The sequence below is a fragment of the Oncorhynchus mykiss genome, chromosome 11 (genome assembly GCF_013265735.2).
Source record: "Oncorhynchus mykiss isolate Arlee chromosome 11, USDA_OmykA_1.1, whole genome shotgun sequence".
Classification (NCBI taxonomy): domain Eukaryota; kingdom Metazoa; phylum Chordata; class Actinopteri; order Salmoniformes; family Salmonidae; genus Oncorhynchus; species Oncorhynchus mykiss.
Window position 1 is genome coordinate 72433652 of NC_048575.1, and position 13496 is coordinate 72447147.

General features: G+C 41.7%; 1 protein-coding gene across 1 annotated transcript; it reads right to left on the bottom strand.

The window, feature by feature from the left end:
* Positions 1-8317: 8317 nt before the first annotated feature.
* Positions 8318-9238, bottom strand: LOC118937382 (diphthine methyltransferase-like). The gene is made up of 2 exons (XM_036936258.1): positions 8915-9238; positions 8318-8731 (listed from the first exon to the last, which is right to left on the bottom strand). The coding sequence occupies exons 1-2, from the start codon at positions 9135-9137 to the stop codon at positions 8553-8555; spliced, it is 402 nt and encodes a 133-aa protein (XP_036792153.1). The 5' UTR covers positions 9138-9238; the 3' UTR covers positions 8318-8552.
* Between the last annotated feature and the right edge of the window lie 4258 nt (positions 9239-13496).

Sequence of the window (13496 nt, forward strand, 5' to 3'; positions counted from 1 at the left end):
TAGATCTCTAGGGGCGCTAACAGGTTAAACAATGGCTTTTTTTCTGGCCACTCTCCATAAAGCCCAGCTCTGTGGAGTGTAAGGCTTAAAGTGGTCCTATGGACAGATACTCCAATCTCCGCTGTGGAGCTTTGTAGCTCCTTCAGAGTTATCTTTGGTCTCTTTGTTGCCTCTCTGATTAATGCCCTCCTTGCCTGGTCTGTGAGTTTTGGTGGGTGGTCCCTTTAAATGTGGTGCCATATTCTTTCCATTTTTTTATTATGGATTTAATGGCGCTCCATGGGATGTTCAAAGTTTCTGATATGTTTTTATAACTCAACCCTGATCTGTACTTCTCCACAACTGTGTCCCTGCCCTGTTTGGACAGCAGCTTGGTCTTCATGGTGCTGCTTGCTTGGTGGCGTCCCTTGCTTGGTGGCGTCCCTTGCTTAGTGGCGTTGCAGACTCTGGGGCCTTTCAGAACAAGTATTCAGACCCTTTACTCAGTACTTTGTTGAAGAACCTTTGGCAGCGATTACAGCCTCACGTCCTATTGAGTATGACGCTACAAGCTTGGCACACCTGTGTTTGGGGAGTTTCTCCCATTCTTTTCTGCAGATCCCCTCAAAATCTGGCATCATCGCTGCATAGCTATTTTCAGATCTCTCCAGAGAAGTTTGGTCAGGTTCAAGTCCGGGCTCTGGTCGCTGTCCTGTTGGAAGGTGAACCTACGCCCCAGTCTGACGTCCTGAGCAGGTTTTCTGTAATTTGCTCCGTTCGTCTTTCCCTTGATCCTGACTAGTCTCCCAGTCCCTGCAGCTGAAAGACATTCCCACAGCATGATGTTGCCACCTCCATGCCTCACTGTAGGGATGGTGCCAAGATTCCTCCAGATGTGACTCTTGACATTCAGGCCAAAGAGTTCAATCTTGGTTTCATCAGACCAGAGAATCTTATCTCATGGCCTGAGAGTCCTTTAGGTGCCATTTGGCAAACTCCAAGAGGGCTGTCATGCACCTTTTACTGAGGAGTGGCTTCCGTCTGGCCACTCTACCATAAAGGCATGATTGGTGGAGTGCTGCAAATATGGTTGTCCTTCTGGAAGGTCTCCCATCTCCACAGAGGAACTCTGGACCTCTGTCAGAGTGACCATCGGAAACTTGGTCATCTCCCTTACCAAGGCCCGTCTCTACCAATTGCTCAGTTTTGCCAGGCGACCAGCTCAAGGAGGAGTCTTGATGGTTCCAAACTTCTTCCATTTAAGAATGTTGGAGACCACTGTGTTCTTGGGAACATTCAATGCTGCAGACATTCCCAGATCTGTGCCTCGACACAATCCTGTCTCGGAGCTCTACAGACAATTCCTTGAACCTCATGGCTTGATTTTTGCTCGGACATGCATGGTCAACTATGGGACCTTATATAAACAGGTGTGTGCCTTTCCAAATCATGTCCAATCAATTGAATTTACCTCAGGTAGACTCCCATCGAGTAGAAACATCTCAAGCATGATCAATGGAAACAGGATGCACCAATATGAACACATTTTCACATATAACACACTATTACAAACATACATAATATACTAACACAATGACCCAATAAATACTCAATCTAAAAAAATATTGATTCTTCATCTACTATAGTCCCACAACATTTCTATGTATTATATTTAAATTGTTTTAAAATAATATTTACATGTATATATTGAAAGGTTTCTAGTTTGCTCAGTTAATTTATTCAATTTCTTTATTGCTCCAAATCGAAACGTTCTTTTGCCTATTTCTCTTTTCTGTCTGGATAACGCATAGATTGTGGACAATCAATTCCTAGTATTTACGGAATATCTGTCTCTTACCAACTGAATATCATTGTGAGTAGAACTTGGCCGTTTTAAATAATGTATATTATGAAATAAAATAAGCATGTTTTTTTCAATTATCCTGTCGATTGATGACCAACCAAGAACACTGCGCATGACTGCAACAGAAGAACCATATCTCCACCTTAAAACAATCCTTGCTGCTTTGTTCTGTGCATTCTGCAGCCTCCTAACTTCACTTAATGATGCATTTCCCCAGACCACAGAACAGTACTTCACCTGACTTTCAATTAATGCTTGTGTTATTTGCTGAATAATTTTTCCTTGTAAATATTTAGCTATCCTTCTGATTATGCATGCTGTGTTATTTTTCACATAGATTAGTTATTTGAGACGACCATGATAAGCAGATGTCTAGCTGCACTCCCAATAGTTTGGTTTCTGCCACTTCTTCAATTTTTACTCCTCCCATACTTAATTGTATCCCATGATGTTTTGGCCTTTTCCTAGTTGAACAGACCAACAGAACTTTGGTTTTCTTGATGTTTAAAACAAGTTTGTTTTGGCAAACACACTCCCTGATATTCTCCAAATCTCCTTGTAAAGCTTGCTGTACCTGTTTAACCAAATGTCTTGCTGCATAAATTGTAGTATCATCTGCAAATATAGTAGCTTGAGTTTCAGCTAAGGCATAGGGAAGATCATTGGTATATATTAAATAAAGAAGTGGCCCAAGGCAGCTGCCCTGCGGTATTCCACAGTTTAACACATGAGGGGAAGAAAATGAACCATTGATATAGGTGGACTGTTTCCTGACAGTTAAATATGACTGTACCCAATTCAATGCTACCTCCTTAAAACCATAATGCATTAATTTTATCAAAATGATTTAATGATCCACTAAATCAAATGCTGCACTGAAATCTAAAAATAGTACACCCACAAACTTGCCATTATCCATAGCATTGAGCCACTGGTCAGTCACTACCAATGCAGTGGTAGTGGAATGGTTTTTACGATAAGCATTAGATGGGTGGGGTTGAGTGTAACTGAAGGGTGGGATTAAATTTGTTTTGAAAAAGAGAACTAATGTAAAATATACTGTGTCTGTAAATTGAATACAGTATGTATAAAGTGTAAGTAGAAGCTTAAGTATTGTTGTTTGTTAGTTTACTCCAATTAGGGAGGAGTTGTAGGGTTAGGGCAAAATAATAAAGAAGGAAAATATATATTGGTAAATAATTATATGGGGGATTGGAAAGGATGTAAACAATAACAATGATAAAACACACAATCTGCAATATTAAAGTTGATCACTCCCCCTAAAAAAAAAAAGATACCTTGACAGTAAAAATGAAACTTGACTAAGTTTGTGTCAGCTGTTCTTAGCTACAAACGCACACGCTGTTGCTCAGAAAGGTGTGATCCACAGCAAACATGATGTGTTTTGAATCCATAACATATTTCCTTGCCACCAGCAGCTTCCATCCTCGCTGTTATGAATTAAAAGTTTTGGGCACATGTGCATGACAATTTTTTACCACAAGAGTGAGGAAGATAATTAAACAACAGCAGAGGCAAGTACTGGAGCAGAGAGCCTTACAGCAGAGGCAAGTACAGGAGCAGACAGCCTAACAGCAGAGGCAAGTACTGGACCAGACAGCCTTAAACAACAGCAGAAGCAAGTACTGGACCAGACAGCCTTACAGCAGAGGCAAGTACTGGACCAGACAACCTACACATTAACCAACAACAAACACCAAAGCATACAATTTTATAGAAACACGACAACTTTTGTTATTGACCAAATACTTATTTTCTAACATAATTTGCAAACAAATTCATTAAAAATCCTACAATGTGATTTTCTGGACTTTTTTTTCTCATTTTGTCTGTCATAGTTGAAGTGTACCTATGATGAAAATTACAGGCCTCTCTCACCTTTTTAAGTGGGAGAACTTGCACAATTGGTGGCTGACTAAATACTTTTTTGCCCCACTGTAAGTATATGTTTTGTGATGAGAGTAAACACAGATTGGTTTATTCGTTAGTGTAAATGTTGGGGGCTTATGTCTTCATAGAACACTGCATATTTTGTGTCTTTCACTTCCAGCCCATTTACAAAAAGTAATCTGTGCAAGAGAGCATGTCTTTGATAACATTCTGCTCTCTGGAGGAGATCTGAAAATCATCAGCACACCCCTGTACTGGGTTCAGTGACCGCACATGGGCTGGGGCACACTGGCATAGATAGCCATAGCCATTTCAACCAGATGAAGATGAAGTTAACAGCACTCCATGGGCAGCCGGTTTTTATGCCAACCCTGAGTGGGATTGGCTCAGTCAGCTGCTGTCCACAAATATCTTGGAGGAAAGAGCCTTTGTACGCATTAGATATAATGTCCACATAAGGCTTAGCCGTTGTATTTCTTCAAGGCATGTGATAAAGTACCAAAGACATCTCTAATGTCCAGAAACAGTGTAAAACGTTGTGTACTCATGCTTGAATACATCAATTCCAGTTTTTACTTAGAAAACATGCTCATTCATGCCCTGTCTGACTATATATGCCTTTTGTTTGGGAAAGAGAATGTCTGTATCTACAAGCCATGGTAGTATGTGGGTGAACAAGCATTTCATGAACATGTTATAGACCTGTTTGAACATGTTTGACCTATTCAATGGTTAAATTGCATGTATCTGGGAAATAGTCTGGTTGTCACACATGTACACAGCTCTAGCTCCTATACCCTCCTTTTTCTTGTTCTCTTTCTTATTATTATCATCATTATGATTATTAATAAGTAATGTTGTTATCATTAGTAGGCTTTGTATAGCAGCCTTATATAACCGCCATGGAGCTGTAGGCCTAAGAACGCGTCCTGTTAAGTCTTCATACGGTGACTTATTTAGGCCTATATTTCTACATAAACTCAACAAAAGAAGAAACATCCTCTCACTGTCAACTGCGTTTATTTTCAGGAAACTTAACGTGTGTAAATATTTGTATGAACATTATATTCAACAACTGAGACAAACTGAACAAGTTCCACAGACATGTGACAAACAGAAATTGAATAATGTGTCCCTGAACAAAGGGGGGTCAAAATCAAAAGTAACAGTCAGTATCTGGTGTGGCAACCAGCTGCATTAAGTACTACAGTGCATCTCCTCCTTATGGACTGCACCAGATTTACCAGTTCTTGCTGTGAGATGTTAACCCACTCTTCCACCAAGGCACCTGCAAGTTCCCGGACATTTCTTGGGGGAATGGCCCTAGCCCTCACCCTCCTATCCAACAGGTCCCAGACATGCTCAATGGGATTGAGATCTGGCTCTTCGCTGGCCATGGCAGAACACTGACATTCCTGTCTTGCAGGAAATCACTCACAGAATGAGCAGTATGGCTGGTGGCATTGTCATGCTGGAGGGTCATGTCAGGATAAGCCTGCAGGAAGGGTACCACATGAGAGAGGAGGATCTTCCCTGTAACGCACAGCGTAGAGATTACCTGCAATGACAACAAGCTCAGTCCGATGATGCTGTGACACACCTCCCCAGACCATGACGGACCCTCCACCTCCAAATCGATCCCACTCCAGAGTACAGGCCTCGGTGTAATGCTCATTCCTTCGACGATAAACGTGAATCCGACCATCATCCCTGGTGAGACAAAACTCGTCAGTGAAGAGCACTTTTTTCCCGTCAGGAAGTCCAGGACCCAGTTGCACGGGACGCGGTCGAGACCCATGGTTTCGAGCTTAATGACGAGTTCGGAGGGTACTATGGTGTTAAATACTGAGCTGTAGTTGATGAACAGCATTACATAGGTATTCCTCTGGTCCAGATGGGTTAGGGCAGTGTGCAGTGTGATTGCGTCGTCTGTGGACCTATTGGGGCGGTGAGCAACCTTTGTGTATATAGGCCCTGATCATGAGTTACTGGGGTCTGGTCTACTGTCAATGTGCTTGCTGAAGGTACTAGTATTTTATTATTTATTTAACCTATATTTAACTAGGCAAGTCAGTTAAGAACAAATTCATATTTACAATGACGGCCTACACCGGCCAAACAAGGACGACGCCGGGCCAATTGTTCTCCACCCTATGGGACTCCCAATCATGGCCAGTTGTGATACAGCCTGGATTCTAACCACAGTATCTGTAGTGAGATGCAGTGCCTTAGACCTCTGCGCCACTCGGGAGCCCCCGTATTATGTTATATTCTAAATAAAACATTCATATTAGGCTACATATTGTTTTACTACTTTTGTCTTCTTTACCAGAGATCAGTACACGATGGCTACAAGTTATTAGGATGTACTGTTGCCTAGGTATAGACAGGTGAGCTGGCAACATCACAAAAACGATGTGCACACTTCAGTGGGGCAGAAGGCTGTCTGTGGTGATTCTGAATGGCCAGATAGCAAGCAACAATGACAAGCTGCCATGTGAGGAATCGTAGTATTGCTAAAAAAATAGTATATATATGAAAGTACAAAGTGGATTTAACAAATTATATCCCTGGAACATACCTTCAAACAGTTGCAACAAATCCGCGACCCACTTATCAGGGAAGCATACATTAAGTTATGTTTACTGACCTAAAAGGTGTTGGTTTGCCATTAAATAAAATATGAATCAGGGTAGAATGATATTGACTTGTCCTACACAAATCATACATAGTTCAGATATATGCATGTTATTCATTGTAGGCCTATTTTATCCAAGAAATATTGAATAAATGCCAGGTGCATTCGCATCATGTATGCAGCATTGGAACGAGCACTTTGCAACAACATACAACAACAAAAAAATATATATAATGTGTTATAAATTGGTGCAGGTTCTGTGTGTTTGTTTGTTTGAAGGTGTACAGTCAAATGAGTGAGACAGGAACATCTAGTAGTAGTTAGAGTTCGACCGATTATCATTTTTCAACGCCGATACCAATTATTAGAGGACCAAAAAAAGCTGATACCAATTAATTGGATGATTTTATATATATATATGTAATAAATGACAATTACAACAATACTGAATGAACAATGAACACTTTTATTTTAAGTTATAATATAATACATCAATAAAATCAATTTGGTCTCAAATAAATAATGAAACATGTTCAATTTGGTTTAAATAATGCAAAAACAAAGTGTTGGAGAAGTGAAAGTGCAATATGTGCCATGTAAAAAAGCTAACATTTAAGTTCCTTGCTCAGAACATGAGAACATATGAAAGCTGGTGATTCCTTTTAACATGAGTCTTCAATATTCCCAGTTAAGACGTTTTAGGTTGTAGTTATTATAGGAATTATGACGCGTTGACTATTTCTCTCTATACCATTTGTATTTCATATACCTTTGACTATTGGATGTCCTTATAGGCACTATAGTATTGCCAGCCTAATCTCGGGAGTTCATAGGCTTGAAGTCATAAACAGCGCCGTGCTTCAAGCATTGCTAAGAGCTGCTGGCAAATGCAGTAAAGTGCTGTTTGAATGAATGCTTACGAGCATGCTGCTGCCTACCACCGCTCAGTCAGACTGCTCTATCAAATATCAAACAATTGACTTAATTATAATAAACATACCGAAATACGAGCCTTTTGTCATCAACGTGGTCAAATCCGGAAACTATCATTTAGAAACCAAAACGTTTATTCTTTCAGTGAAATACAGAACCGCTTGCACTGAACTCAAGAGAAGTGACAGTTTCCCTAGTTAATATTGCCTGCTAACATGCGTTTCTTTTAACTAAATATGCAGGTTTAAAAATATATAATTCTGTGTGTTGATTTTAAGGAAGGCATTTATGATTATGGTTAGGTACATTTGTGCAACGATTGTGCTTTTTCGCAAATGTGCTTTTGTGTCACGCCCTGGTCTGAGCCATCTTTGTTTTTTTTATTATTTTGGTTAGGCCAGGGTGTGAAATGGGTGATTTATGTGTTTTGTCTTGTCTAGGCGTTTTTGTAGATTTATGGGGTTGTGTTCTTTTATGTGTCTAGGTAAGTCTATGTTTGCCTGGATTGGTTCTCAATCAGAGGCAGGTGTTTATCGTTGTCTCTGATTGGGAGCCATATTTAGGCAGCCAAATTCTTTGGGTATTTTGTGGGTGATTGTTTCCTGTCTTTGCGTTTTATGCACCAGTTAGGACTGGTACAGTTTTCACGTTTATTGTTTTGTAGTTTGTTCATGTTTTCTTATTAAAGAACCATGAACTATAACCACACTGCGTTTTGGTCCGCCTCTCCTTCCCAGGAAGAAAGCTGTGACATTTTGTCAAATCATCACTCGTTTGGCGAAGTCGAAGTAGGCTGTGATTCGATGATAAATTAACAGGCACCACTTTGATTATATGCAACGCAGGACAAGATAATTAAACTAGTAATATTATCAACCATGTGTAGTTAATTTTGATTATGTGAAGACTGTTTTTATAAGATAAGTTTAATGCTAGCTAGCAACTTACCTTGGCTCCTTGCAGCCACAAGGTCCTTTTGATGCTGCACTTGCGTAACAGGTGGTCAGCCTGCCACGCAGTCTCCTCGTGGATTGCAATGCAATCGTCCATAATCGGCGTCCAAAAAGGCAGATTACCAATTGTTATGAAAACTTGAAATCGGCCCTAATTAATGGGCCATGCCGATTAATCGGTAGACCTCTAGTAGTAGTTGACTTAAACAATCCTCTATGGTGAGATATCACATCAATTCCTCTGACTTCGGATTTCATGGGCTTGACCAACAAGTCAAAAAACTCTCCAGGGGGGAGCAGGCTCCTCCAGGGGGGAGCAGGCTCCTCCAGGGGGGAGCAGGCTCCTCCAGGGGGGAGCAGGCTCCTCCAGGGAAAGGTTGGCAAAGTCGACCCCGTAGGCCAGAGAGTTGTGAAGGATGTCGGCTAGGACAGAACACGCTCCTCCACTGCCCTCTAGAGGAAAAAGTGAAGTGAACACAATGACAAAACATTATTGCTCTTACAATTTCTACAATACTAAACAGAAACACTAAGCCTTTTTGTTGCCCATTTAAAAATGTGTCAAACATGATAGTTATGGTAAAAGGGTGAGCTTAGTTTTCATCTGCTCATCATGTCCCAGACAGTCAGACTCACCCAGGGCTTGCTGGCAGTTAAGGATGTGGAAGTCAATGTGCATGCAAGCAGCCAACAGCAGGTGCTCATGGGTAGGATAGCACTTCAGTCTCCACACTCCTCCACTCAGGGCACCTGGACTTAGAGGCTGGCACATGTTTCTCTCAACCCATAGGAGCACCTGCTCGTCATAGCTACAGGAGAGATAATTCCCATTATTCACTGGAGTGATCCTATGGCCCATACGATCACTCAAGTGAATAATCAAATCAAATTAAATGTATTTATATAGCCCTTCATACATCAGCTGATATCTCAAAGTGCTGTACAGAAACCCAGCGTAAAACCCCAAACAGCAAGCAACGCAGGTGTAGAAGCACGGTGGCTTGGAAAAAATCCCTAGAAAGGCCAAAACCTAGGAAGAAACCTAGAGAGGAACCAGGCTATGTGGGGTGGCCAGTCCTCTTATGGCTGTGCCGGGTGGAGATTATAACAGAACATGGCCAAGATGTTCAAATGTTCATAAATGACCAGCATGGTCAAATAATAATAATCACAGGCAGAACAGTTGAAACTGGAGCAGCAGCACGGCCAGGTGGACTGGGGACAGCAAGGAGTCATCATGCCAGGTAGCCCTGAGGCATGGTCCTAGGGCTCAGGTCCTCCGAGAGAGAGAAAGAAAGAGAGAATTAGAGAGAGCATACTTAAATTCACACAGGACACCGGATAGGACAGGAGAAGTACTCCAGATATAACAAACTGACCCTAGCCCCCCGACACATAAACTACTGCAGCATAAATACTGGAGGCTGAGACAGGAGGGGTCAGGAGACACTGTGGCCCCATCCGATGACACCCCCGGACAGGGCCAAACAGGAAGGATATAACCCCACCCACTTTGCCAAAGCACAGCCCCCACACCACTAGAGGGATATCTTCAACCACCAACTTACCATCCTGAGACAAGGCCGAGTATAGCCCACAAAGATCTCCGCCACGGCACCACGCAAGGGGGGGGGGCGCCAACCCAGACAGGAAGATCACATCAGTGACTCAACCCACTCAAGTGACGCACCCCTCCTAGGGACGGTATGAAAGAGCCCTAGTAAGCCAGTGACTCAGCCCCTGTAATAGGGTTAGAGGCAGAGAATCCCAGTGGAAAGAGGGGAACCGGCCAGGCAGAGACAGCAAGGGCGGTTCGTTGCTCCAGAGCCTTTCCGTTCACCTTCACACTCCTGGGCCAGACTACACTCAATCATATGACCCACTGAAGAGTTAAGTCTTCAGTAAGACTTAAAGGTTGAGACCGAGTTTGCGTCTCTCACATAGGTAGGCAGACCATTCCAGAAAAATGGAGCTCTATAGGAGAAAGCCCTGCCTCCAGCTGTTTGCTTAGAAATTCTAGGGACAATTAGGAGGCCTGCGTCTTGTGACCGTAGCGTACGTGTAGGTATGTATGGCAGGACCAAATCAGAGAGATAGGTAGGAGCAAGCCCATGTAATGCTTTGTAGGCTAGCAGTAAAACCTTGAAATCAGCCCTTGCCTTGACAGGAAGCCAGTGTAGGGAGGCTAGCACTGGAGTAACATGATACAATTTTTTGGTTCTAGTCAGGATTCTAGCAGCCGTATTTAGCACTAACTGAAGTTTATTTAGTGCTTTATCCGGGTAGCCAGAAAGTAGAGCATTGCAGTAGCCTAACCTAGAAGTGACAAAAGCATGGATTAATTTTTCTGCATCCTTTTTGGACAGAAAGTTTCTGATTTTTGCAATGTTACGTAGATGGAAAAAAGCTGTCCTTGAAAGTCTTGATATGTTCTTCAAAATAGAGATCAGGGTCCAGAGTAACGCCGAGGTCCTTCACAGTTTTATTTGAGACGACTGTACAACCATTAAGATTAATTATCAGATTCAACAGAAGACCTCTTTGTTTCTTGGGACCTAGAACAAGCATCTCTGTTTTGTCCGAGTTTAAAAGTAGAATGTTTGCAGCCATCTACTTCCTTATGTCTGAAACACATGCTTCTAGCGAGGGCAATTTTGGGGCTTCACCATGTTTTATTGAAATGTACAGCTGTGTGTCATCCGCATAGCAGTGAAAGTTAACATTATGTTTTCGAATGACATCCCCAAGAGGTAAAATATATAGTGAAAACAATCGTAGTCCTAAAACGAAACCTTGAGGAACACCGCAATTTACAGTTGATTTGTCAGAGGACAAACCATTCAGAGAGAGAAACTGATATCTTTCCGACAGATAAGATCTAAACCAGGCCAGAACTTGTCCGTGTAGACCAATTTGGGTTTCCAATCTCTCCAAAAGAATGTGGTGATCGATGGTATCAAAAGCAGCACTAAGGTCTAGGAGCACAAGGACAGATGCAGAACCTCGGTCTGATGCCATTGGGAATTCTCTCTCTCCTATAGCTATAACGAGCAACCTAAGGGCTTGACATCAATTTGTCCATCAGGTGTGTCCCAAACGGCAACATATTCTCTCTCTACTTTTGTAGTGCACCATACTATGGTAGTCGTCTAATTTATTGCACTATGAAGGGAATAAGGGAATTTAGTGCACTATGAAGAGAAGTAAAACTTTATGTTGACAGACTGACTGATCGTGTAGATGTGAGCTTGATGAACACAAGGGTTATATTACAACGGTGAAAATAAAAGGCATTTCTCAAATAGTGAAATCAACCTTCATCTACCTGCCTGTGGCTAGAATGCGCGTCCGACGTGGGCTACTGTGTATACTACATACACTTAAGAGTGCTTTCAGCAGAAAGATCTTTATTTTTAATTTGTGCACCTACTTACTTTGACATGGGCATTACAAATGCATTTTGACTTATTATGTCAACATTCATTGGCATCCCTCGCCTCTTGCTAGTGAAAGTGGGGAAAGAGGAACCCATCCTAAGATTCCAGCCCTTAAGTTTGCAGTCATCCCCACCTGCCAGGTGCATTCCATCAGATGACATACACACACACACACACACACACACACACACAAACATGCACACAGGAGAAGCTGGTCTTTTTTTATTATTAATCTCCAAGTATGCAGACAACAGAAAATATGAGGTCGCCAATTGAACTCATTGCTATGGAAGATAAAAAACCAATAGTTAACTGAACAGCTTCTACCCCAAGTCATAAACCTTCTAAATATGTATTTATAATTACCTCGTACCCCTGCACATATGTACATATCTACCTGAATTACCTCGTACCCCTACATATATGTACATATCTACCTGAATTACCTCGTACCCCTACATATATGTACATATCTAACTGAATTACCTCGTACCCCTGCACATATGTACATATCTACCTGAATTACCTCGTACCCCTACATATATGTACATATCTACCTGAATTACCTCGTACCCCTACATATATGTACATATTTACCTGAATTACCTCGTACCCCTGCACACATGTACATATCTATCTGAATTACCTCGTACCCCTGCATATATGTACATATCTACCTGAATTACCTCGTACCCCTACATATATGTACACATCTACCTGAATTACCTCGTACCCCTGCACATATGTACATACCTACCTGAATTACCTCGTACCCCTACATATATGTACACATCTACCTGAATTACCTCGTACCCCTACATATATGTACATACAGTGCCTTGCGAAAGTATTCGGCCCCCTTGAACTTTGCGACCTTTTGCCACATTTCAGGCTTCAAACATAAAGATATAAAACTGTATTTTTTTGTGAAGAATCAACAACAAGTGGGACACAATCATGAAGTGGTACGACATTTATTGCATATTTCAATTTTTTTTAACAAATCAAAAACTGAAAAATTGGGCGAGCAAAATTGTCCCATTCCCTGTCCCATTCCCTGGCCCTCAACCTGTCCCATTCCCTGGCCCATTCCCTGTCCCATTCCCTGGCCCATTCCCTGGCCCATTCCCTGTCCCATTCCCTGGTCCATTCCCTGGCCCATTCCCTGGCCCATTCCCTGTCCCATACCCTGTCCCTCAACCTGTCCCATTCCCTGGCCCATTCCCTGGCCCTCAACCTGTCATATAATCAAGGAGGATGTTTACAGAACTTCAGGTACAGTAGGTTGTGGTGAGTGTTTTGCTATTTCATTAATAAGAATAGGCAACATGATTAAAATTATAAATAGCCTAATCCATCCCGCAGATTTTCCAAGGGTCATTGGTGTTAAAACTAAACATAGAACACATTGTTGCCCGTGTTGTCATGAAAAGCGGTCTATGAATTCAATCAATTATTATTACTCATCCTACATAGGCTTTGGAATGGGTCTACCATTGCAACTGTGACACCAGATTTGTAATAAACATGCTCTATTAAAAGTGAAAGAATGATTAATAAATCACCCATGTGTGTATGCTAGGTCTATTAGATATTGGAATCCTGCCACTTCACTTAAACATTTATTCTGTTTGCAATTTTCTGCCAGGCTACCTCTCTGGCTTTTGCTGCTGTATTACTTTTTGGGGGGTAAATATGTTAACATATTCATTGTCAAAATTATTTATTGTTGTGGACTCTAGTCTTTTGACTCAATATCTGACATTTTTTCTGTCATTGAC